A 24248-nucleotide genomic window follows, 5' to 3' on the forward strand; every position below is an offset into this window, starting at 1 on the left:
GCCATATGTGTCAATAGAGAAACATTTATTTGTGGAGGCTACAAGCCAAACATGACTAACTTTACTTACAGGTGGATTCTGGGAGCTCAGAGCAGGTCCTGTTGAATGACCTGGCTGCAGTGAAGGAGACCGTGCTCTCAGTCCCCGGTGGCTTGAACACAGACCTGCAAGGACAAGCAGAGCCCTATTATCCCATCTTTACATTGGTGTTGTAACCTTGTAGATACATTGCCCCTGTGTTCAAATACTTCTAAAATGCATCCTTCCTCCCTTCCTAGAGATATTCCACTGATCAGACCAAAACATTGTTGAAGGGAATCTCATGGAAACCTTGCTTTTCCTTATCCAATCATGTCAGCTCAGAAGAAAGAAGTGAAGAAGGATGCTGTCAAAGTATTCAAACAATGCCTCGGATTCTGGTATATTCTGCAGAAAAATCTGCCTCTATGTGAAGAGGTGGTGCGGTGCGCTGCTTTCAGACCATATAAATCCTTCTCACCCAAAAAATGATGTCTAGAGATATGTACAGTATGAATGGCTGTATTCTAGTAGAGAGAGAGAGACAATCATAGCCTACCCAAACTGTGTTTCCTTCCCTCTGCGGTGCACTAGGACTGTCAGGAGAAGCCCTACCATGGTGGCCACCAGCAGGCCCAGCAACAGACCCACCCACATATGGCCTCTCTGAGTCTGGGCTGCCACTGCTTTGTGGAACATAAACACACACACAGTATAACAAACTAGCTTTACATACAACACAAAGCCGTGTTACCTTCAAATTTGGAGCATAGGTTTCAAAACAACTAGACTACTAGTGGATAGTGACAGAGGACATAATAGTGACAGAGGGACTAATAGTGGATAGTGACAGAGGGACTAATAGTGGATAGTGACAGAGGGACTAATAGTGGATAGTGACAGAGGGACTAATAGTGGATAGTGACAGAGGGACTAATAGTGGATAGTGACAGAGGGACTAATAGTGGATAGTGACAGAGGCCGTTTTTAGACTTGACAGTTCATACAGATTTTGTATTCTGATCATAGATAATGGAATTCCCGAACACGTCGTACGTCTACATTTAAATGTGTCCACATTGTGTCTGTATTCCCTTTTCCTAGGTTATATTGAAATGCCAGTATGCAAACGGTGGAAAAGGCTAAATTTGATAACAACTTGATGGCAGTAGCCATCTACTATAGCTAACTAACCAACTAACCTCTGTAACCAGCAAAGCTAAAGGGATTGCAAACAGGTTAGCATAACTCTAGCCAAACTATTTTTTTTTTCCTAATTAGCTAGCATTTATGAAGCCAGGAAACACATTAGCTTATTTCGCTTCCAAAACACAAGTTTTCAGGAGACTTGTGTTGGCGAAGTGCTGATGACGTTTCCCACTGTATGCACTTTCTGAAGCCTGATTGAGTCCAGACTGCGGGTGGATCTCTCCTCAATGCGTCCCTGACCACCTGAAGTGGTCAGTCAGATCTGAACACAATCTGACCACAATGCGACTTGTTTGTCTTTTCAATACGATCTTTGTATTCTGATAGTAGCAGTCGCATGTAAGTGTCAAGTGTACACAACCAGCGTGACAGAGGGACTGATTGCGGTGGAGTGACAGAAGGGCTCACTGACCTGAGGCGGGCATGACCAGTACAGGCTGGCTCCAGGGCCCACAGCCGGCCACTGTACACGCCGACACCTGGAAGGTGGCGTTGAAGAAACGACCTCCACCAGACAGGTGGGCCATGTTCTCTTTAAAGAGCAACGCCTCCTGGAACACAACAACCAAAACATATGTTAATGTGTGTTCTATTAAGACATATTGCTTTGAGTTTAAGAAACTTAAAAACAAAGCTTCCATTGCAAATTAGATCCAAGTAAGTGCTGGTCTTTTATCACAGAGACACACATGCTTTGACACCACAGGAACAAAATATGAAATGTGACCTTTTAATTAATACATTTTTTGAATTCTCTCCATTATGAGAAAATATTACATTGAAGACCATGCAAGAGGACTTGGAATACATTTTGAACATTAATTTGGTGTTACAATTTCAGCAACGCAAATGCTCATAATCTTTAACCATTTTCAGGTCTTGCCATATATTTTAAAGTAGATTTAAATCAAAACTGTAACTCGGCAACTCAGGAACATTCCCAGTCTTCTTGGTAAACAACTCCAGTGTAGATTTGACCTTGTGTTCTAGGTTATTGTCCTGCTGAAAGGTGAATTGTCTGGTGGAAAGCAGAATGAACCAGGTTTTCCTCTAGGATTGTACCTGTGCTTAGCTCCATTACATTTATTTTTTATCCTAACAAACTGCCCAGTTCTTAACGATTACAATCATACACCAAAACATGACGCTTGAAAATATGGAGAGTAGTACTCAGTAATGTGTTGTATTTGCCCCAAATATAACACTTTGTATTCAAGAGAAAAAGTTAATTGCTTTGCCACATTTTTTGCAGTATTACTTTAATGCCTTGTTGCAAACAAGATGCTTTTTTTGGAATATTTGTATGGTGTACAGACTTCCTTGTTTTTTCACTCTGTCAATTAGGTTAGTATTGTGGAGTAACTATAATGTTGTTGATCCATTCTCAGTTCTCCTATCACAGCCAATAATAAACTGTAATAAATGTTTTGGCATCATGGTGAAATCCCTGAGTGGTTTCTTTCCTCTCCGGCAATTGAGTTAGGAAGGACGCTTGTATCTTTGTAGTGACTGGTGTATTGATACACCATCCAAAGTGTAGTTAATAACTTCACCATGCTCAAAGCGATATTCAGTGTCTTCTTTTTTTTTTTTTTTTTACCCATGTACCAATAGGTGCCCTTATCCCTGGTCTTTGTGGTAATTGTATGTGTGGGGTACAGAGATGAGGTAGTCATTCAAATATCATGATATGGAGTGAGTCCATGCAACTTATGCGACTTGTTAAGCACATTTTTACTCCTGAACGTATTTAGTGTTGCCATAATAAAAGGGTTGAATACTTATTGATCCAAGACATTTCAGCTTTAATTTTAATGAATGTGTAACATTTTCAAAAACCGTATTTCCACTTTGACATTATGGGGTACTGTGTGTCTAGGCCAGTGACAACACATCTGTGCGAATACTTTCTGGAGGCACTGTATGGTCATTATACAATTCTTGTGGCCAAGAAAGAAAAAACAGAACACATGTAGCGAGCTCAAAGGGTTTAGATATCTCACCTGAACACCTGACAGATTGGGAGTCATAGAAAGGAGAGGAAAAATACTTTTGACCCATTTTCTATAGCAATGTCCCTATTAAAAACAACTAAACCCCTGGTATGGCCATAGAAACTTCTGGTATGGCCATAGGATTGTGAACGTAGTCATACTGTAATGTACCACATTCCATAATAACAGAAACATAGGGATTGTAATTAATAAGAAGTGGATTGTTGAAGACTGGTGTCGGCTGGTTGTTGTTATTGTATGCTCCACTGACCAATGTCTACTGTGACTGAGAATTTGGCATATTCAATTACTGAAATGTGCATTGATCTGCACAGCCAGAGACTATTTTCTTCAGTTTATTTTCTTCCTGCAGCTTTTGCTATCATCTGAGGTATATACGAGATTCCTTCAGTGTGTATAGGTGTATGGGTCTGAACCTGTCCCTCTCCTCCCAGGTTCCACTGGACTTTGTAGGCCATCAGTTTCCCCTGCAGCTCCTTGTCATCCAAGCTCGCCCAGTTCAGGGACAGATGCTGTTCAGTTAGTTCAAAGGTCAGGTTCCGAGGGGCAGCAGAGGGCACTAGGAAGAAAGAAGACACAGGGACAGTTTCATGACAATACTTTACATTTCATCAAAGAACAATACAGGGTTGCCATTGTATATGTCCATGCTGTCATCACACCCCTGGTCCTAATCCTTAAAAACATTAACAGATCTAAAGGGTCTGGATAGGTGTAAGCAGTATTGCTTCCACTTCTGCAAACATATGGACATTTATTTATTAATCGCTGCTACAGATTATGATTATTTTTTAAATAATTTTCATTATTTTATTTAACTTAGTCCTGCATGTTGGAGCTCGGAGCCTAAGATTTTCATTGTACCCTCCAATCACACCTGCAACCCTGCACATGTGACTATTAAACACTGAATGGGATATAAGGGGAAGGGCCAAGATTAAGGTATACTTCGGGATTTTGGCAATGAGGCCCTTTATCTATTCCAGCAGTCAGATGAACTCATGGTTAAAAAATGTATGTCTCTGTGTCCAGTATGAAGGAAGTTCGAGGTAGTTTTGCGAGCCAATGCTAACTAGCTTTAGCGCAATGACTAAGTTTATGGGTATTTACTTTAAGTCTATGGGTATTTACTGGACGTCTATGGGTATTTACTGGACGTCTATGGGTATTTACTGGAAGTCTATGGGTATTTACTGGACGTCAATGGGTATTTACTGGAAGTCTATGGGTATTTACTGGAAGTCTATGGGTATCTACTATCCATAGACTTCCAGTCATTGCTAGTTAGCAATAGCTTGCGAAACTACTTCTAACTTCCTTCATACTGCACACAGACATAAAAATAGTATCCACAAGTTCATCTGACTCTGGGAAAGTAGATCATCCCGAAGCAAATTGAGACCGGCTTCAGGTCACCCTAAAATGAGACCCCAATCATTCCTGCAGTGGCCTCCTTGACCAGCGTGTGTCGACAATGAGACAACAGGGTTTAGTTCAGCACTGCAGCACATTGATATGGATTGAGGGCATGCACAATGGTTCATTGTACAAGTGGGACTGGAATCCACTGGCCTGTGTCCAGCACTGGCAGTTTACAAACATACAAAGGTCGCCACCAGAAACCCCCACTCCACTGCTCCCCTCAGACGAGCTCCCATGATCACCTCTAAACTCAAACGCCTGTCCCACTTATCTTAACAACCCTCATTTAAAACTGAAACTTAGACCGTATCCTATATGAACATGAAGGGGTGGATTCCCAGACAAAGATTAAGCTAATGCTAGTCCTAGACTAAAAAGACAACTCAATGGAGAATCTCCTTCAAATGATTTTTGGACCAAGATTAGGGTTAATCTGTGTCTGTTTAACCATCTCTAAATGTTTCATGTTACTTTGACAGAGTAACAACTTTGAAAGGTCATCTGTGGGGCTGTGAGACACAGAGGGCCACAAACACAGAGAATCATTATGTTCTCATTGTGATAAGGTTGCTACACGCCATACTGTTGCATGGATCGTCACATGCTATTGATGTCCAGCTGGTGATGTGAGTGCAGTTGGTAGAAAATGACAACAAAAACAACAGTTGATGAACAAAAGGGCTAAGTCCCAAATGGCACCCTATTCCCTTTATAGTGCACTACTTTTGACCAGGACCCATAGGAATAGGGTGCCATTTGGAACTCAGCCCTGTTCAGCCCCAGATATGTCATCATCTATTCTAGTGACTGGATGCACACCTGCTTCTGGTGTCTGAAAGTCCAGCCAGCCAGAGAACGGGGATGTCCCCACCTCATTGTCACAGCACACTCTAACGCTGTAGTTGGAGTAGCAGCTCAGCCCATTGAGGATCTGTTGGAACGGTGGAACCTTCACACGCTGGTCTCGAACTTCCACCTTCCTCCCAGAGTTCTTAGACATCTGTAAAAGGTATAGAAGGAAGTTAGCGGTAGTTTAGCATTAGCTGGCAAAACTACCTCTAAATTCCTTCAACCTGGACACAGAGACATTAACATGGTATCCATGAGTTCATCTGACTCTGGGGAAGTAGATAAAGGGCCTCGTTGCCAAAATCTCGAAGTATCTCTTTAAATATCGTCATGTTTCCATTGCCAAATTCTTTCATTCCAATATTGAAACTGAGGTCTAAATACTCAGGCTGTCTTAAATGTTTAAAAAATGGGTATGTGGTTTTCATTATCTCAGTCTAGGCCAAACATTCATCCAAGGCTTTAATGGAATTCTGATGGTTGTCACTCCCATCTTAAAATAGCACTGACAACAACCACCACATTTCGTAATAATAACTAATTTATCAACTGCATATTATGGTTGCTTTATTGAAAATCTAAATGTAAGAATTAGGTTATATAAACTTAGTACTGACACAGGACATCTCAGTGGTGTTGGTTCAGTCTTAGTTACTGTACCTGGATGGTGCAGGCTGACAGGTCAGAGTGTCCAGTGAAGCTTGGGCTCCAGGCCAGTGTGACATTGTTCTCCACCATGTGGACCACCTGCACACCTTTAGGGGCTGCTGGGAAGACTGCAGTCAATTAAAGAACAGGGTTTTAGATTTACAAACATCCAACTCTGAACAGAAGCTGGACTCGGGGCCGATAAGCCTAGCTAAATTACAGCAGCATACTGTAACATGCATTGACTAACCAGTCTTTATCAAGCAGCGTATTCTAATCTGAAAAATGACTTAGTCACACTTATGACAGCATTGATTATTCATGAATGTCTCACCTTTAATGTGCACAGTGCCTGTTCGAGATACTGAGATACCTCTGGCATTCTTGGCTTCACAGTAGAACTTGATGCTGTTATTAACACCTACAGGGAACAGAGGAGGGAGACATGGTGCACTCATGATGTGATGTACTCAACAGCATGCCAGAGCCCTTTTAAAAGGTAAGCTGCCAGTTTATGCCAAAAGAGAGTGTTAAACCAGTCCCCTGCAATTATGCCTGACCAACAGTCTTTCTCCAATGTAAATGAGCAATTTTCACACACTGGACAGTAGGCAATGCATACCAGAGTGGAGTGCTGTATATGAAGTGCTGTGAGTGTTTGTAGTACACTTGGCTCATAAGGATCAAAGAGATTTTGGCACTACCAATTTGAACAAACCAGCTACTGAAACTACACAAGGAAACAAGGTCAGCACAATGAATAACTCCTAAACTAGACTGTCTTGACAAGCCTGTTGTATCCCTCCATTAAATAAATGTCCTTGGGCTAATCCTTCATGGCAAATATGTTTACAGAAAGGCGGGTGTTTGTGTGTGTACTGTACAGTGATTACTACCAGGCACTGTGGGACACTGCCTGGTTATTCATCAACTAACTGACAATCACAAAAAAAACATGTCAGAGTCATAACAGAGAACCATCAGCTGGGCCGAAACGTTTCTGGTTACTCTCACAGATAGGAAAACATCAACGCCTGTTAAGTTGACTATATGGCTGCCGCATTCCTGACTCAGAGTTGGCACTTAGCAGCAAACTATTTGTATGCACCCAAATGGAACCCTTTTCCCTATATAGTGCACTACATCAGACCAGAGTTCTATGGGCCCTGGTCAAAAGTAGTGCACTACATTGGGAATAGGATTCCATTTGGGACACAGCCTTATAATGAGAGGTTCTGGTCAGCAGTGTTGATTGAGATGAATGAGATGGCTTTTTTATGGCGGTTTTGGAGGAGTGGCTTCTTCCTTGCTGAGCGGCCTTTCAGGTTATGTCGATGTAAGACTCGTTTTACTGTGGATATAGATACTTTTGTACCTGTTTCTTCCAGCATCTTCACAAGGTCCTTTGCTGTTGTTCTGGGATTGGTTTGCACTTTTCGCACCAAAGTACGTTCATCTCCAGGAGACAGAACGCATCTTCTTCCTGAGCGGTATGACGGCTGCGTGGTCCCATGGTGTTTATACTTGCGTACTATTGTTTGTACAGATGAACGTGGTACCTTCAGGCGTGTGGAAATTGCTCTCAGGGATGAACCAGACTTGTGGAGGTCTACAATTTTTTTTCAGAGGTCTTGGCTGATTTCTTTTGATTGTCCCATGAAGTCAGGCAAAGAGGCACTTAGTTTGAAGGTATGCCTTGAAATACATCCACAGGTATACCTCCTATTGACTCAAATGATGTCAATTAGCCTATCAGAAGCTTCTAAAGCCATGACATAGTTTTCTGGAATTTTCCAAGCTGTTTAAAGGCACAGTCAACTTAGTGTATGTAAACTTCTGACCCACTGGAATTGTGATACAGTGAATTATAAGTGAAATAATCTGTCTGTAAACAATTGTTGGACAATTCACTTGTGTCATGCACAAAGTAGATGTCCTAACCGACTTGCCAAAACTATAGTTTGTTAACAAGAAATTTGTGGAGTGGTTGAAAAACGAGTTTTAATGACTCCAACCTAAGTGAATGTAAACTTCAACTATCTCAGATAGCTGGGAGTGAGGCCTAAGAGGGTTTTATAAATAAGCATCAACCAGTGGGTCTTGTGACGGGTATACAGAGATGACCAGTTTACAGAGGAGTATAGAGTGCAGTGATGTGTCCGATAAGGAGCATTGGTGGCAAATCTGATGGCCGAATGGTAAAGAACATCTAGCCGCTCAAGGGCACCCTAACCTAAATGATGTCTCTCCAATCTAGCATGGGTAGGATGGTCATCTGAATCAGGGTTAGTTTGGTAGCTGGGGTGAAAGAGGAGCAATTATGATAGAGGAAACCAAGTCTAGATTTAACTTAAACCTGCAGCTTTGATATGTGCTGAGAGAAGGACAGTGTACCATCTAGCCATACTCCCAAGTACTTGTATGAGGTGACTACCTCAAGCTCTAAACCCTCAGGAGGTAGTAATAACACCTGTTGGGGAGAGGGGCATTCTTCTTACCAAACCACCTTTGTTTTGGAGGTGTTCAGGACAAGGTTCAGTACAGAGAAAGCTTGTTTGACACTAAGAAAGCTTTGTTGTGGGGTGTTTAACACAAAATCCAGGGAGTGGCCAGCTGAGTATAAGACTGTATCATCTGCATAGAAATGGATGAGAGAGCTTCCTACTTACTGCCTGAGCTATATTGTTGATGTAAATTGAGAAGAGCGTCGGGCCTAGGATTGAGCCTTGTGCTACACCCTTGGTGACAGAGCAAGAAAGAGCAAGACAGCCCTTCAGTAGCCTTACACCCATTGAGAATAACCTTTGGCTTAGTTCTACCATTCAAACAGTTATATTTCCAACTCATGGGCAGAGCTCAAGGACCGTTCCTTGTAATGACTAATGGCACTCTTACAACAGGCAGTCCACCTTATTGAACTTACAGTATGTGAAAATGACACACTCTGATCTGACTCATTCTTATGATTCATCATATCACTGTTGATTTAACCAGCCAGAGGGAGGGGAGAAGCAGCAGAAATAGGATATTGCACAGTAGTCTATAGTCGGTTCTTCAAATCATCTCTCTTTACCACCTCCTAATAACCTTCTCATTGGAGGAGAGGGCCCGAGGGGAGGAACCTCAGATCTTCTCCCACAATGCATTTTGAGAAGGTGAGAGGAGATGATGCAAGGAATCAAGGAAAGGAATCAAGGAAAGATTGAATAACAACCCTGGTAGAGACTTACCGTTAACATGGAGTACAGATGGAGAGGAAGTGAAGTCTCCCTCCTGTACTCCTCCCAGCCACCACAGCACCTCCACCGGGCCCGGGGGACCCACAGCAGTACACGTCAGGTTAAAGGGCATGCCAGGGATCGTGGCTACGTCTTGGGGCTCAAGTGTAAAGTGGGGGACACCTTGAGAAAGAACCAGAAAGTATGACCACGATAACAGGATAATATATTTTATCATGCTATTGAAAAAAAGGCCATTGTGTTGAGAGAAAGAAAGAGACAGACAGGACAACATTGATTGATTTACCCTCTACTGTTATCCAGGCGGGCTCCGAAGAGATGGTCGAGCCTCGGAACTCTACCTCACACCAGTACTTCCCTGTATCCTGCTGCTGGACAGACTTCACACTGAAACCACCCGGACAGAAGGACACGCTCAGTGATTCCCCTAGTACTTAACATGATAATGCAAAAAAAAAATAATAATAATCACGTTTCAAAATTATGTAGTAATTCTATAAACCAAATTATTCTCTGAGCACATCCAAAAACACTTCTCCTAAAAAGATGTGGATTAGTACTGATAGATGAGGGGAGACCCACTAGGCAGAATGGAGGTAAAACTCCATCACATATAACTGGGTAGCAGAAGAAAAATTTACAATACCCCTGGAAGATGTGTTGAGAGATGAAGTAGGCGGTTGTGGAAAAAGTACCCAATTGTCATACTTGAGTAAAAGATAATAGAAAATGACTAATGTAAAAGTTAAGGTAAGTCACCCAGTAAAATACTACTTGAGTAAAAGTCAAAAAGTATTTGGTTTTAAATATATTTAAGTATCAAAAGTAAATGTAATTGCAAAAATATACTTAAGTAACAAAAGTATAAATCATCTCAAATTCCTTATAAAGAAAACCAGACATACTTTTTTTTTTAAATTTAAGGATAGTCAGGGGCACACCATCACTCAGACATAATTTACAAACTAAGCATTTATGTTTAATGAGTCCTCCAGATCAGAGGCAGTAGGGATGATCAGGGATGTTCTCTTGATAAAAGTGTGTGAATTGGACCATTTTCCTGTCCTGCTTAGCATTCAAAATGTAACGAGTACTTTTGGGTGTCAGGGAAAATGTAAAAAGTATCACTTTCTTTAGGAATGTAGTGAAGTAAAAGTAGTCAAAAATATAAATAGTAAAGTACAGATACTTTAAAGTACTACTTAAGTCGTTTTTGGGTATGTTTTACTTAAGTACTTTCAACCACTGGAAGTAGGAATATAACTAATTGGAGCAATAAACTAGCTTGGGTAAATTTTCACTCAGCAGGAGTACACTGTGTATTTGTTTTAGGAGTCACTCAGGAAACCATTGCCTGCATTGACAGGTCCTACTCACTCATAGATCAGTCAGTTGTTTAGCAACAAAACCGATGCATGCGCAACTGTGGAGCAAAACAGGCAGAGTTTGCTTAGAATCAAAGGATTGTTGACAACTTGTAAACCAGTATATTTTCTCTCCAAATTTTATTGAAAACATAAATATGTTTGCACAATGAGCACTTGTCTCTCAAATACATTGTTACAATTGTTGGTTAGCTAGCTACACAAGAGTCAAAACACCTCAAAATATGGTATCAATAACAAGGTACAATGAGCTGAAACAAGCCACCTAACATAAGGCAGCTTGTTGTCATCATTGTTGCTAGCTACAGTGCGAAGAAAAAGTATGTGAACCCTTTGGAAATACCTGGATTTCTGCATAAATTGGTCATAAAATTTGATTCGATCTTCATCTAGGTCACAACAATAGACAATCACAGTCTGCTAATAACACACAAACAATTATACGTTTTCATGTCTTTATTGAACATACCATGTAAACATTCACAATGCAGGGTGGGAAAAGTATGTGAACCCTTGGATTGAATAACTGGTTGACTCTCCTTTGGCAGCAATAACCTCAACAAAAAATGTTCTGTAGTTGCTGCTCAGACCTGCACAACAGTCAGGAGGAATTTTGGACCATTCCACTTTACCAAACTGTTTCAGTTCAGCAACATTCTTGGGATGTCTAGTGTGAAGTGCTCTCTTGAGGGCATCCCAATCAGGTTGAGGTCAGGACTGACTGGGCCACTCCATAAAGGCGTATTTTCTTCTGTTGAAGCCATTCTGTTGTTGATTTACCTCTGTGTTTTGGGTTGTCGTCCTGTTGCATCACCCAATTGGCGGACAGATAGCCTTATATTCTCCTGAAAAATGTCTTGATAAACTTGAGACTTCATTTTTCCGTCGATGATAGCAAGGCCCTGAGGCAGCCCCAGACCATTATGCTCCCTCCACCATGTTCTACAGTTGGGGTGAGGTTGAGATGTTGGTGTGCTGTGCCTTTTTTCTCCACACATAGTGTTGTGTGTTCCTTCCAAACAACTCAACTTTAGTTTCATCTGTCCACAGAATATTTTGCCAGTAGCGCTGTGGAATATCCAGGTGCTCTTTTGCAAACTTCCGACGTGCAGCAATGTTTTTTTTTGGACTACAGTAACTTCTTCCGTGGTGTCCTCCCATGAACACCATTCCTGTTTAGTGTTTTACATATTGTAGACTCGTCAATAGAGATGTTAGCATGTTCCAGAGATTTCTGTAGGTCTTTCGTTGACACGGTAGGATTCTGAGTTCAAATACTATGTGAATCATTTCAAGTACCCAGGTCTGATGTTGAGTCAAAGCCAGGAACAGCATCACTGCCTCTATTTACAGTATTACACTGCATGTTTCGTCATAACACGGAACAAACTCATACCATAACATACCGTGCCTGCCTACATGCTGTTGGCTATTCCCTGTAGTTGTACCTCCAAACATCCACAGCATATTTAAGGCAGACTGACCTACGTTTGAATTTACACAAGGGCAAAGAATGTTGAAGGGTAATTTGCAAGTCAGCTTCCCAATCATTTCTGGAGAAATGCAACACAATAAATGTGATGCTATGATGAATATGATGGAAGGTCTGAAGACATCTTCCAATCAGCCTATAAAGTGGTAAGGGTAACACTACTTAAAAGTAGGACAGGACTACTGAAGCACTGACCTGTGGAAGGTCTCCCAGTGGTGTTGCTCCAGGGGAATGTACATCTGGTCTGTACTGTACAGCTTCTCCCCATCCTTCATCCACACGATCTCCGGCTCACTCAGGCCCTCAATGGAACAACCCAGGCGAACCTTGTTGCCCTGGGTCACCGTGAGGTTGGCGGGGTTCTTGGTAAACCTGAGTCCTAAAGGTCAAGGGGTAGGAGTAACCAGAGACTTGAATGAGTCATTCATTAATCGCCTAAGTCCTGGTCATTTCTTCTTCACTACTCTAAATGCCAATCAGAAAATATAATGGATGGGATCTGAGGCTCCATCAGATTGCAACACATATGCAGCAGTGATCATTACAGGAGAGATAGCTAGATACCCCTTTAAAGGTAGCCTACAAAAATGGTGTTTGTTCAGTTATTGTAATGTGCAGGCATAAAACATTTTGAAGTAGAAATTGTGACATGGAATTGGTTTTCCAAAGATATTTGAAAAATAGTTGTTTTTGCAAGAGTCTTTTGTCTTTAGAACTGCTTGTCTCCATTGTGTTTCTTGGGCCATTGCATGCAACTTGGCCGAGTATCTGCATGCTCCGACCTGAGCCTCGGTGCAGACAGAGCATACGTCATACAAGGCTGTAGAGGGCTGAAAGCTCTCCACTGTGGCAGCTCACTACAGCTGCTGGGTTTAGCTGCATGCAACAGACCAACGGCCAGAGAAGTAATATCAATGACCATATTATACTGCACTGCTCAGAGGCAGGGGAGTGTCCATGTCATCAAGCTAAATGTAGCCTGTAGGCCTACCTATCCTCCAACACCTTCACTCTGTTTAATGAATGGCTCATTATTACATGTTCAGTCCAATGACCTGTTACCCAAATGGTATATAAGAAGGGGGGTGGGGAAGCCTTCAAATACATGGGCCTATGTCAAATACTTCTACATATTTAGATTCAATGGAATAGTCCCAAAAAGTGTAAATCAATCAAGCACACCTCAAATACTGGAGTATGTACTTGACCCAGGTCTGGTCTGGACAGGGAAGAGGAAATGACCTCAACTGTTACATTTTAGTCATTTAGCAGACGCTCTTATCCAGAGCAAAAGACAGTAGTGAGTGCATACATTTTCATACAGGTCCCCCGTGGGAATCGAACCCACAACCTTGGCATTGCAAACACCATGCTCTACCAACAGAGCCACATTGGACCAAATCTCAGTGAGATATGTGCTCAGTTTGTAATGGTTATTTTGCTCTTATGATAAACATTGTTACAAGAAACAGATTCACTTCAGTATTATAATTTTTAGAGAACAATGTTGAGAATATGCCTCCTGAATTTTGTGCAAAACTTCTCTGGACTGTGGTCCCTTGTACTTGTGTGGTGAACAACATTATTGGAATTGGCGGTTTACCTTCAAAATAAAAGTCCCCAATTAAAAACATGCCACAATTGGATTATAGAATGCGAAACAATGTTGGAATTCAACAAAAGATAATTCAATAATTTGACCGGAAAAAAAATATTTTTATAGTACCAGTGCACGTGACGATCAAAAAACAAGCTTGAAATCAAATTGTGAAGGTATTAGGCTTCAGAATTGCATTGCGGGCATACTTACATGCACTGTACTGCCTAACCTATGGAATGTGCCATGAAATATGGTACCAACCTACTCAGTGACATCTACAGAACCTAATTATGTCGAGTTTACACAAATATTAGCATCTCAGCTCTTATTACAGGACTCGACTGTAGGAAATCACAGTCCCAGTCAGTCTATTGTGTGTATTGGACATTCATATTGCACTGTACAGGCTAACCTATGGATTGTGCACTCATAAAATGGGGTATCAGCCTAATCAGTGACAGCATACAGTTAATTAGATGAGTTCATTAATAAGGATTAATTCAAAAATAATTTCACAACAAGCATATCATAAAATGATATCACTCAGCTAGAGCTTTCTAAACAAGTACTTTGTTTTCCGTCAACATTTTAAATGTCAGTCATTTAGCAGACTCTCTTATCCAGAGGGACTTACAGGAGCAGTTAGAGTTAAGTACCTTGCTCAAGGGCACAGACAGAATTCTCATCTTGTCAACTCATACAACCGACAGTCTATCATTCCTTTGTCGCAGAATTGATTAATGCTTTGCCCTGAAACGACTGCTTTGGAAAACAAACATACATACAGTAGATACCACAACTGAATTCTTTATGGCAGAATTCATAATCAAGGACAATATCCATCACAACTCTATTCAAAGCCAAGTATTGCACTGCCAGGTATTTGTGCAATCGGTACAGAATGCCATTCATCTCCATTTGGTGTTACTGTGAGGCAGGGCTGTCAAACTCATTCCATGGAGGGCCTAGTGTCTGCTGGTTTTTGTTTTTTCCCTTCAATTAAGACCTACAGTAGACAACCAGGTGAGGGGAGTTCCTTACTAATCAGTGACCTTAATTCATCCATCAAGGACAAGGGAGGAGCAAAAACCCGCAGACAGTCATTTGGCTCCTGAGTGGCGCGGCAGTCTAAGGCACTGCTTCTCGGTGCTAGAGGCATCACTACAGACACCCTGGTTCAAATCCAGGTTGCATCACAACCAGCTGTGATTGGGAATCCCATAGGGCGGTGCAAAATTGGCCCAGCGTCTTGCTGACTTGCCTAGTTAAATAAATCTATATACACATTACATTTAAAACACGTGCTGTAAGGAGTCCATTATTCCACAACTTAATGTTACGGTTGTCACATGACTCACTCTATGCTCCATGTCAACCCATTGTGATGACTTGACATTATCACTACAACTCAGAATGCCACCAATTGAACTCTGCTATGGTGTTCTGTGGTTGTCACGGAGTAGACCGATACCACATTTCATGGGGGTGTTTGAATGTCCAATACACAAAAGACTGACTGGAAAGGTGACTTCTCACAGTCAATGTCCTGTAATAAGAAGTTAATATTTGTGTAAACTACATAATTGTGTTCTGTTGATGTCACTGAGTAAGTAGATAGCCGATTTTATGGGTGCACAATCCATAGGTAAGGCTGTACAGTGAAACATAAGTATGCCCCCAATGCAGTTATGAAGTCTAATACATCCATAATGCAATAAATATATACATAGTTAAATATGTCACCTGCACTGCTACAGTAGTGCTCTTTCCCAACAACGCAGTAGTAATATAAATAAAACAGATTCATATTCGTCAAAATAACTAAATAAATGGTATTTTATTGAATTTATGTAATAACATTCTAACCTTGTTTGGCACTATCTAGTCCAATTGTGGCTTGTTTTCAATATTTTATCCGTTTGCATGTTTCAAAGAGGGGACTTATTTTGAAGGCGAACCGCAGATTCCACGTTTGTTGCTTACACTAATGTTGTTCAACACACTGGTGTCTCTTGAGACTATCATCCACCCTTGAACTAGGCTAAAATCGACGTGTTGACAAACGCTTACCGCGCAAATGTACTGAGTAGCAATATACAATATTATATTACACATTCATGAAACGTAACCGTGTCATGCAGTAAAGGGATAACTTTTCAAACTTACCAGGGATTGCTCTACTACTTTGTGCCAAGAAGAGTATGATCCAAAGATAAATGGTCATATTTTCATCATCTGGTTCACAATGAGGCTAACTTCCACAAATATACTAATCCCAAGTGCTGAACAATCGAATGAGTCGATGCCCTGAATTTAACGTATTTTCGGGTCTCCAAAGATTTCCGCACTAGAAAGTGACCGCTTGAGATTTTCCGGCAGTGATTTATCCAACGAGGTTGATACACAATTCACCAACACCAGATTGTTAGTAAATTCCTGTCCAGGATGATAGACAAAGTATGTTGTTTTATTTCCCCTCGTGAATAACCGGCTACACTTGTTTAAATAAATTGGTGGACTTTTGTCTTCTAGGCTGTTAAACACGTTGTTGTTCTAGCCTCATAATACATGACGAAGTGCTGCTCTCTTGAGGAATGTCAATGTACATTACCGCCGCCTGGTGAGAGAGCGCAGGAAATAAGATTCCCAGTATGAAGTGACATGAAACAAAGTATCAATACAACACCTATTGAACGTAACTAAGGCACTGCGACACATAACCAATTGTATGTATTATATCTTTATTAGGAGAAATTGCGATGAGATGCGGGGTATATTAAATTACTGCATGTACATTCCTTTCGCAAAAATAAGGTTGTGACAACCTGGTATGAAATTGGTCTGAATGCAAAACATGGAATCATATTTAAGTAAAATTAAATTAAAGCATTCAAATGAAACAAAGTTAAGTAATTCTACATAAATCAGTGTTAGTATATTAACACAATTCATGGAGAGTATTCTGTTACAATTAAATACATCTGATAAGTTAAATGTATTGTTAATGGCAGCCTAATGCAACTCCTTTCACAGAAAGTGCACCCTTGATCAGCAACACTGATTATTAAACAGATATGAATGATCCTCCTTGTGAAGTTGTCTTCAATCTAGTAATAAAGGTTACTAGACCCTTGCCCGATAAAATAATATGAAGAGGATCCATCAACACTTCTTTGAGGGTCACATTTAGAATAGTGGAGGTGATCCTGTTTTGTGGTTTTTATCTGATACAATCACACACTTCTTAAAATGTCTACAAATTATTTACAGAGTTAAATTACTAAAATAGTAAGGATGTGTTCAACAGACCAACTGAAGATAAATAACACATGAATACAAATCAAGTCCAAATAATATAACTACTGAGCATTCAAAAGCAATAAGAGTATTCTTGCGAAGAGCCAAATGTTCTGAACAAAAATATAAACACAACATGTAAAGTGTTGGTCCCATGTTTAATGAGCTGAATTAAAAGTTCCATACCCACAAAAAGCTTATTTATCTAAAATTTTGTGCACAAATGTGTTTACATCCTGTTAGTGAGCATTTTTCCTTTGCCAAGACAATCCATCCACCTGACAGGTGTGCCATATCAAGAAGCTAATTAAACAGCATTATCGTTACACAACGATGTGCTGGGGACAATAAAAGGCCACTCTAAAATGTGCAGTTGACACACAACACAATGCCATAGATGTCAAGTTGAGGGAGCATGCAATTAGCATGCTGACTGCAGGAATGTCCACCAAAGCTGTTGCCAGTGAATTTAATGTTAATTTCTCTACCATAAGCTACCCCCAACATCGTTTTAGAGAATTTGGCAGTACGTCCAACCGGCCTCACAACTGCAGACCACATGTGACCATGCCAGCCCAGAGCCGCCACATCCGGCTTCTTCACCTGTGGGATCGTCTGAGACCAGCTACCCAGACAGCTGATGAATCTGAGGAGTATTTCTGTCTTTAATAAAGCCCTTTTGAGGGGAAAAAAACTCATTTGATTGGCTGGGCCTGGCTCCCAAGTGAATGGGCCTATGCCCCTGCCCAATCATGAGAAATCTATAGATCCATTAGGGCCTAATTTATTTATTTAAATTGACTGATTTCCTTATAATGAACGAACTCAGTAAAATCATTGATATGTGTTTATATTTTTGTTCAGTATTGATTTGTTTACATTTAGGCTGTGCTTTTCTTCATTCTTTCACAGCACCAGAAAATCTAGCTCTGGTCCAGGGTTTTGTGTGTGGCATGCTGATGAATCAGCTTTCCTCAGCTGAAAATAAACACTCTGGACCAGAGCTACAGAAAAAATGTGACGATCCATTCCAGATCCATAGGGTAAGCCTTAATGCAAAATGGAGCTTTAAAAATCATTATCTCATTCTGGGTCTATGTAGTGCAATTGTCCCTGCTTTGACATTCTGTACTAGTTTTCATTCGCTTGCTGGTCACAGCACAAATACTATCTGACAGGCAAAACACTGCTTGATACTGAACCGAGGCGTTTGACTTCTGCAACAATTGTATTGTTTGCTAATTTATATGCAGTTAAAAGCCAATGTAGAGGGACATTTTAGCCCACTATACTATTTAAGCATAACCTGCTAAGGGTTTTGTTCGTAAATTAGTATTCAAGATGCAATTTCTATGAATATCGTAAGTGAATGCACTGTCTATCGTCCACTGTTCACAATAGTTCTCTATATCCATTCGTGGTATCCTGTTGCTGTCATACACAGATCATAGCATGCTCTCAATCAGTACTCATTCTACTGTGGTTCTTGCTGTTGTAACCTGTTGCTGTAGTGCAGAAGCCATATATACTGTAGTAAGACAACCACTAGGGAGGGTGCTTGGGTGTAGTGCACAAGCTGGACTCAGGGGGATGCTCCCTCTCTATTCTTCAGGCAAACTTCTTCTTGGTTGCAGTGAAGCGCTCCATGTACTGTGGAGTAAACAAATGAGATCGCCATCAGTCACATCTGGGACACTACGGACAGCATAACAACTGAAGAGATTAGCTATTTGTGTCAGCACTGAATAGTTGGTCCAAATTCTAACTATTATAATAGGTAAGTGGTCATAGATTAGACCTTGATTATCCCAAGCTTGGGAAATTCGATTGTCATTTTAAGCTTCACAACATCATTCCAACACTGTAATATCATCATGAAACGTCATAGATGTATTTAGTGTCAGGGGCTATATTTGACCGCTGATTATGTCAAGTGCAGAGATTATGGCTGGGAAAGAATACTAGAGCTGTCTGAGCCACAACTTTCTTCACTTGATCCTCCTTATATTGAACAGGAAATCCCATTATTGTTGAGAAGTCCACCACTCTGGGGAAAGAGTCTTGTTTCCACACTGATAACAAACAAATTACGTCAACCATGGGGGACGGACATATTTCAAACCAATGCCTTTGAAACTCATGAGTGGTTTAGTTTACAATATATATAAAGACAGCTTAGTGATTTAGTGCAGCAGCATGACTGTTCCTTGCTTTAACCTTGACCATTCATTTGGCAGTAGGCAGCAAGTTAAAGACACAAGAATTAGTTTCACACCGCACCTTCTCATACCCTTCCAGGTCCCGCATATTTTTCACCTCGAACAGGTTGCCCTCCACAGAGAGCAGAGACACCTGGGAGCTGGTGAGGATGGACACAGGGATGGAGGCAAGCTCTAGACAGTTCTCCTCCAGTCTCAGCACCTTTAGCCTCTGGCAGGTGGACACCTCCGCAGACACCACTGAAATCTGGGATCATAATGTATATAGATTCGATTCTAGATCAGGTCCCTGGTTAAAAATAGTGCACTTATATAGGGAATAGGGTGCCATTTGAGATGCACCCATAAACACCTGATTACCTGGTTCTGGTTGAGATTGATCTCGATGGCCTGCAGGGCCGCTACCTCAGCAGGCACAGCCTGGATGTGGTTCTTGGACAGGTCCAGGACGTCCAGGTGTCGTAGGGAGCCAAGGCCGCCAGGAAACTCCCGGAACTTGTTCCCAGACAGGCTGAGTGTGCGCAACGCTTTTAACTGTCCTACACCGCTAGGGAGCTGCGTCAGTTGGTTCCCGTTCAGCAAGAGGGTCTCTAGTTTCTTAAGCTTCCCAATTTCATCTGGGAGACTTGCTATGTAGCACAAAACAAACACACTAACTTAATATATAGCCTAGCTATAGAGACTGATTGAAGCAGAGGAATTCACATCAATCAATGCACCTAATGGGCATTCATTATTCAGTGAAAGCAAAGGGTTAATAATTTGTCATCAAAAGATGCTGTAGTATAAGACAGAATCTGAGGAGATGGAGCAACCACTTACTGAGTTTATTACAATTTAAAGTCAGACTCTTCATCTGAAGGAAGTTTCCTATGGCGGGAGGCAGCACTTCAATCTTGTTGGAAGACAGATCTACAGTCCGTAGGTTTCCAGTTAACCTCTGGAGCTCCTCAGGGAACTGAAATATGTTAGTGGGGGGGAAAAATACACTGAACAAGATAAACACAACATGCAACAATTTCTAAGATTTTACTAAGTTAAAAATCATATAAGGAAATCAGTCAGTTGAAATTAATTCATTAAGCCCCGATCTATGGATTTCACATGTCTGAGAATACAGAATTGAATATGTTGGTCACAGGCACTGTAGCTTAAAAAAAAGGTAGGGGAGTGGATCAGAAAATCAGTCAGTATATGGTGTGAACACCATTTGCCTCATGCAGTGCGACATCTCCTTCACATAGTTGATCCAGATGTTGATTGTGGCCTGTGGAATGTTGTCCCACTCCTCTTCAATGGCTGTGAAAAGTTGCTGGATATTGGCAGGAACTGGAACCCGCTGTTGTACACGTTGATCTAGAGTATCCCAAACATGCTCAATGGTTGACATGTCTGGTGAGTATGCAAGCCATAAAATAACTGGGACTTTTTCAGTTTACAGATCCTTGCCACATAGGGCCGTGCATTATCATGCTGAAACATGAGGTGATGGTGGCTAATGAATGGCACGACATTGGGCCCCAGGATCTCGTCACGGTATCTCAGTTCATTCAAATTGCCATCGATAAAATGCAATTGTGTTCTTTGTCCGGAGCTTATGCCTGCCCATACCATAACCCCAACGTCATTATGGGGCTCTCTGTTCACAACATTGACATCAGCAAACCGCCTGCCCACATGACGCCATAAAGCGGTCTCCCATCTGCCCGGTACAGTTGAAGCTGGGCTTCATCCACGAAAAGCATACTTTTCCAGCGTGCCAGTGAAGGTGAGCATTTGCCCACTGAAGGTCGACGAGCACACAGAAGAGTTTCCCTGAGACGGTTTCTGAGTTTGGTCAGAAATTATTCGGTTTTGCAAACCCACAGTTTCTGTCCGAGTGGCTGGCCTCAGACCATCCGCCGGATGTGGAGGTCCTGGGCTGGCGTGGTTACACATTGTCTGCGGTTGTGAGGCCGGTTGGATGTTCTGCCAAATTCTCTAAAACGATGTTGGAGGAAGCTTATGGTAGAGAAATTAACAATAAATGATCTGACAACAGCTCTGGTGGACATACCTGCAGTCAACATGTCAATTGCACGCTCCCTCAAAACTTGAGACATTTGTGCCAGTCTGTTGGGTGACAACTGCACATTTTAGAGTAGCCTTTTTATTGTCCCCAGCATTAGGTGTACCTGTGTAATGATTATGCTGTTTAATCAGCTTCTTGATATGGCACACCTGTCAGGTGGGTGGATTATATTGGCAAAAAAATGCTCACTAACAGGATGTAAACAAATTTGTGCACAATTTGAGATAAATAATATTGTGTGCATATGGAACATTTCTGGGCTCTTATTTCAGCTCATGAAACATAGGACCAACTCATTACATCTTGCATTTATATTTTTGTTCAATATACATACATTCAAACCGTCGACTACAACAACAACAATTGAATGGAATTCAGCTAAATAAACGAAGCACCAGTTAGCAGACTGCTGTGGAGTGCTGATTTTAACAAGCAGACGATAATGGGCTGTGTGTGTGCATGCAATTCTTACCTCAGGGAGACCTTTCCCTGTCAGCTGAAAGATCCCAGTCTTCTGTGAATTTTCCAGATGGGCTTTGATTGCACTGTTCCCCATCTTTGTTGTAGTTTCGGCTCTGATGAGGCTCTCCTAAGTGATGATCTTCAACTTTACAGTTGGTCACACGCTTATGTAATCAGCTAGTCTATTATTGTGATGGTGGTGCCAGATACTGGGGCTGTGCCTTTAAGATAGATACTTCCTTGGTTGTCAGTGTGGCCCCTATAAGAGATTATTTATACAAAACAATCATGAATTGCTGTTGCCGGCGTTTAACAGTAGCTGACAAACAAGAAAAGGAGGAACATGATGTAAGAAGCTAGCACTATCTAGCTAACGTTAGCTACCCTACCACTAGTACTGTCTGAGGCAAGCTTTGAGACATATTCATGCATATTATTGAAATTGTGAGTAATTTGTCTAGTACTATAACAGCAAAAGGTCATACATATGTTCTTTTAAATAACATTTTCCCCAAGGATGGTAAATATTGTTGAGGCTGTTAGCAAAGCTAGCCAACAGGTTAACGTTAAACCATCTGGGATTTTAGTTTACTTACCTCACGAGCTGATTTGTCCTTCTCGTGCAATACTTGTCTGCAAATTGTAACCTATATATTAGGAACAGATAACTATGAGGGTTATTGGACTAGTCAAACTTAAACACAAGCCTAGGACATTGTAGTGCTGCTCGAACAATAAACATGTCGTTGGGAAGCTAACAGCTTGACGTCAATGCGCATGTCTGTATGTGGCTCGCTCAGCCAATCCGCTAGTCGGCAGTAGAGCAAGAACCAATCCGCTAGTCGGCAGTAGAGCAAGAACCAATCCGCTAGTCGACAGTAGAGCAAGAACCAATCCGCTAGTTGGCAGTAGAGCAAGAACCAATCCAGAAGCCATTCATTCATCAAATGGAAAAGGAACAACTACATCGGCGGGCTAAATTTGGAAGAAGAATTGCTAAAAAAATAAGTTATTCCTGTGATCCATCTGATTTGATTAATAGACGTGATACTGTGTATCAGGATTTTGTATCCATTTACATATGTAACAGTATAACTTTAGACCGTCCCCTCGCCCAAATGCTTTTTAGCGCGCACCAGCGCTGACTAGCTAGCCATTTCACATCCGTTACACTCACCCCCCTTTTGACCTCCTCCTTTTCCGTAGCAACCAGTGATCCGGGTCCCGGCACCAATGTAACAGTATAACTTTATACTGTCCCCTCGCCCATACCCGGGAGAGAACCAGGGACCCTCGGCGCACATCAACAACAGTCACCCACAAAGCATTGTTACCCATCGCTCCACAAAAGCAGCGGCCCTTGCAGAGCAAGGGGAACCACTACTTCAAGGTCTCAGAGCGAGTGACGTCACCGATTGAAACGCTATTTAGAGCGCACCACCGCTGACTAGCTAGCCGTTACACATAGATGGTTCAAAAGATCCAAGGACAGGACGTACTGGGTCAGCATTTGTAGTGCATGAATGTGGAGTGGCAGTCAGGAAATGTATTACATATCATCTGGCTGTATATACGGCCTAACTGATGTCCATACTGTTGGCCTTGCAGTAGGTGCAGGAAGTCAAGCCAGACAGAGTAGTTATTTGCTCTGCATTCATGTAGTGTTGATGAGTTTCAACTGTTCTGCCTGCGTCTATGGAACCCTGAGCTGTTCACCGGACGTGCTACCTGTCCCAGACCTGCTGTTTTCAACGCTCTAGAGACAGCAGGAGCGTTAGAGATACTCCTAATGATCGGCTATGAAAAGCCAACTGACATTTACTCCTGAGGTGCTGACTTGCTGTGTAACGGATGTGAAACGGCTAGCTAGTTAGCGGTGGTGCGTGCTAAATAGCGTTTCAATCAGTGACGTCACTTGTTCTGAGACCTTGAAGTAGTGGTTCTCCTTTTGTGGAGCGATGGGTAACGATGCTTCGAGGGTTGATGTGTGCAGAGGGTCCCTGGTTCGTGCCCGGGTATGGGCGAGGGGACGGTCTAAAGTTATACTGTTACATTGGTGCCGTGACCAGGATCACTGGTTGCTGCGGAAAAGGAGGAGGTCAAAAGGGGGGTGAGTGTAACGGATGTGAAGGGCCGTGGCTTTTGTGGAGCGGTGGGTAACTGTTGTTGATGTGTGCAGAGGGTCCCTGGTTCGCTCCCGGGTATGGGCGAGGGGACGGTCTAAAGTTATACTGTTACAGCTGCGCCCTCGACAACTATTGTGATTATTATTATTTGACCATGCTGGTCATTTAAGAACATTTGAACATCTTAGCCATGTTC

At 41.7% G+C, this 24248-nt stretch overlaps 2 protein-coding genes across 3 annotated transcripts in view; both read right to left on the reverse strand.

Moving 5' to 3' along the window:
• LOC139384157 (tyrosine-protein kinase receptor TYRO3-like) overlaps window positions 1-16473 on the reverse strand; it is a 29497-nt gene extending 13024 nt beyond the window's left edge. The window contains exons 1-11 of one of the 2 annotated variants that reach the window (XM_071128854.1): window positions 16044-16473; window positions 12473-12656; window positions 9687-9787; window positions 9392-9562; window positions 6496-6582; window positions 6174-6289; window positions 5484-5664; window positions 3659-3801; window positions 1640-1778; window positions 578-701; window positions 70-164 (exon numbers count right to left, since the gene is read on the reverse strand). In XM_071128854.1, the coding sequence (XP_070984955.1) occupies window positions 70-164; window positions 578-701; window positions 1640-1778; window positions 3659-3801; window positions 5484-5664; window positions 6174-6289; window positions 6496-6582; window positions 9392-9562; window positions 9687-9787; window positions 12473-12656; window positions 16044-16101 (1399 nt within the window). In that variant the 5' untranslated portion in view covers window positions 16102-16473. Of the gene's footprint in view, window positions 1-69; window positions 165-577; window positions 705-1639; window positions 1779-3658; window positions 3802-5483; window positions 5665-6173; window positions 6290-6495; window positions 6583-9391; window positions 9563-9686; window positions 9788-12472; window positions 12657-16043 lie in introns of both variants that reach the window. The other variant, XM_071128853.1, reaches the window with a different exon arrangement.
• Window positions 16474-16597: 124 nt separating this feature from the next.
• Window positions 16598-22713, reverse strand: LOC139383691 (leucine-rich repeat-containing protein 57-like). The gene is made up of 6 exons (XM_071128244.1): window positions 22523-22713; window positions 21937-22185; window positions 20216-20351; window positions 19754-20022; window positions 19455-19640; window positions 16598-18824 (listed from the first exon to the last, which is right to left on the reverse strand). Exons 2-6 carry the CDS (start codon window positions 22018-22020, stop codon window positions 18783-18785), a joined length of 717 nt encoding a protein of 238 aa, XP_070984345.1. The 5' UTR covers window positions 22021-22185; window positions 22523-22713; the 3' UTR covers window positions 16598-18782.
• Window positions 22714-24248: the final 1535 nt, after the last annotated feature.

The sequence above is a fragment of the Oncorhynchus clarkii genome, chromosome 25 (genome assembly GCF_045791955.1).
Source record: "Oncorhynchus clarkii lewisi isolate Uvic-CL-2024 chromosome 25, UVic_Ocla_1.0, whole genome shotgun sequence".
Lineage (NCBI taxonomy): Eukaryota > Metazoa > Chordata > Actinopteri > Salmoniformes > Salmonidae > Oncorhynchus > Oncorhynchus clarkii.

Excerpts from the sequence above, each read along its gene's own strand:
- LOC139383691 (XM_071128244.1), bottom strand. The coding sequence starts at position 22,020 with ATGGGGAACAGTGCAATCAAAGCCCATCTGGAAAATTCACAGAAGACT. Across the intron at positions 20,352-21,936 it reads CAGGGAAAGGTCTCCCTGAG|TTCCCTGAGGAGCTCCAGAG; the intron begins GTAAGAATTGCA and ends AACATATTTCAG. Across the intron at positions 19,641-19,753 it reads TCAATCTCAACCAGAACCAG|ATTTCAGTGGTGTCTGCGGA; the intron begins GTAATCAGGTGT and ends TTATGATCCCAG.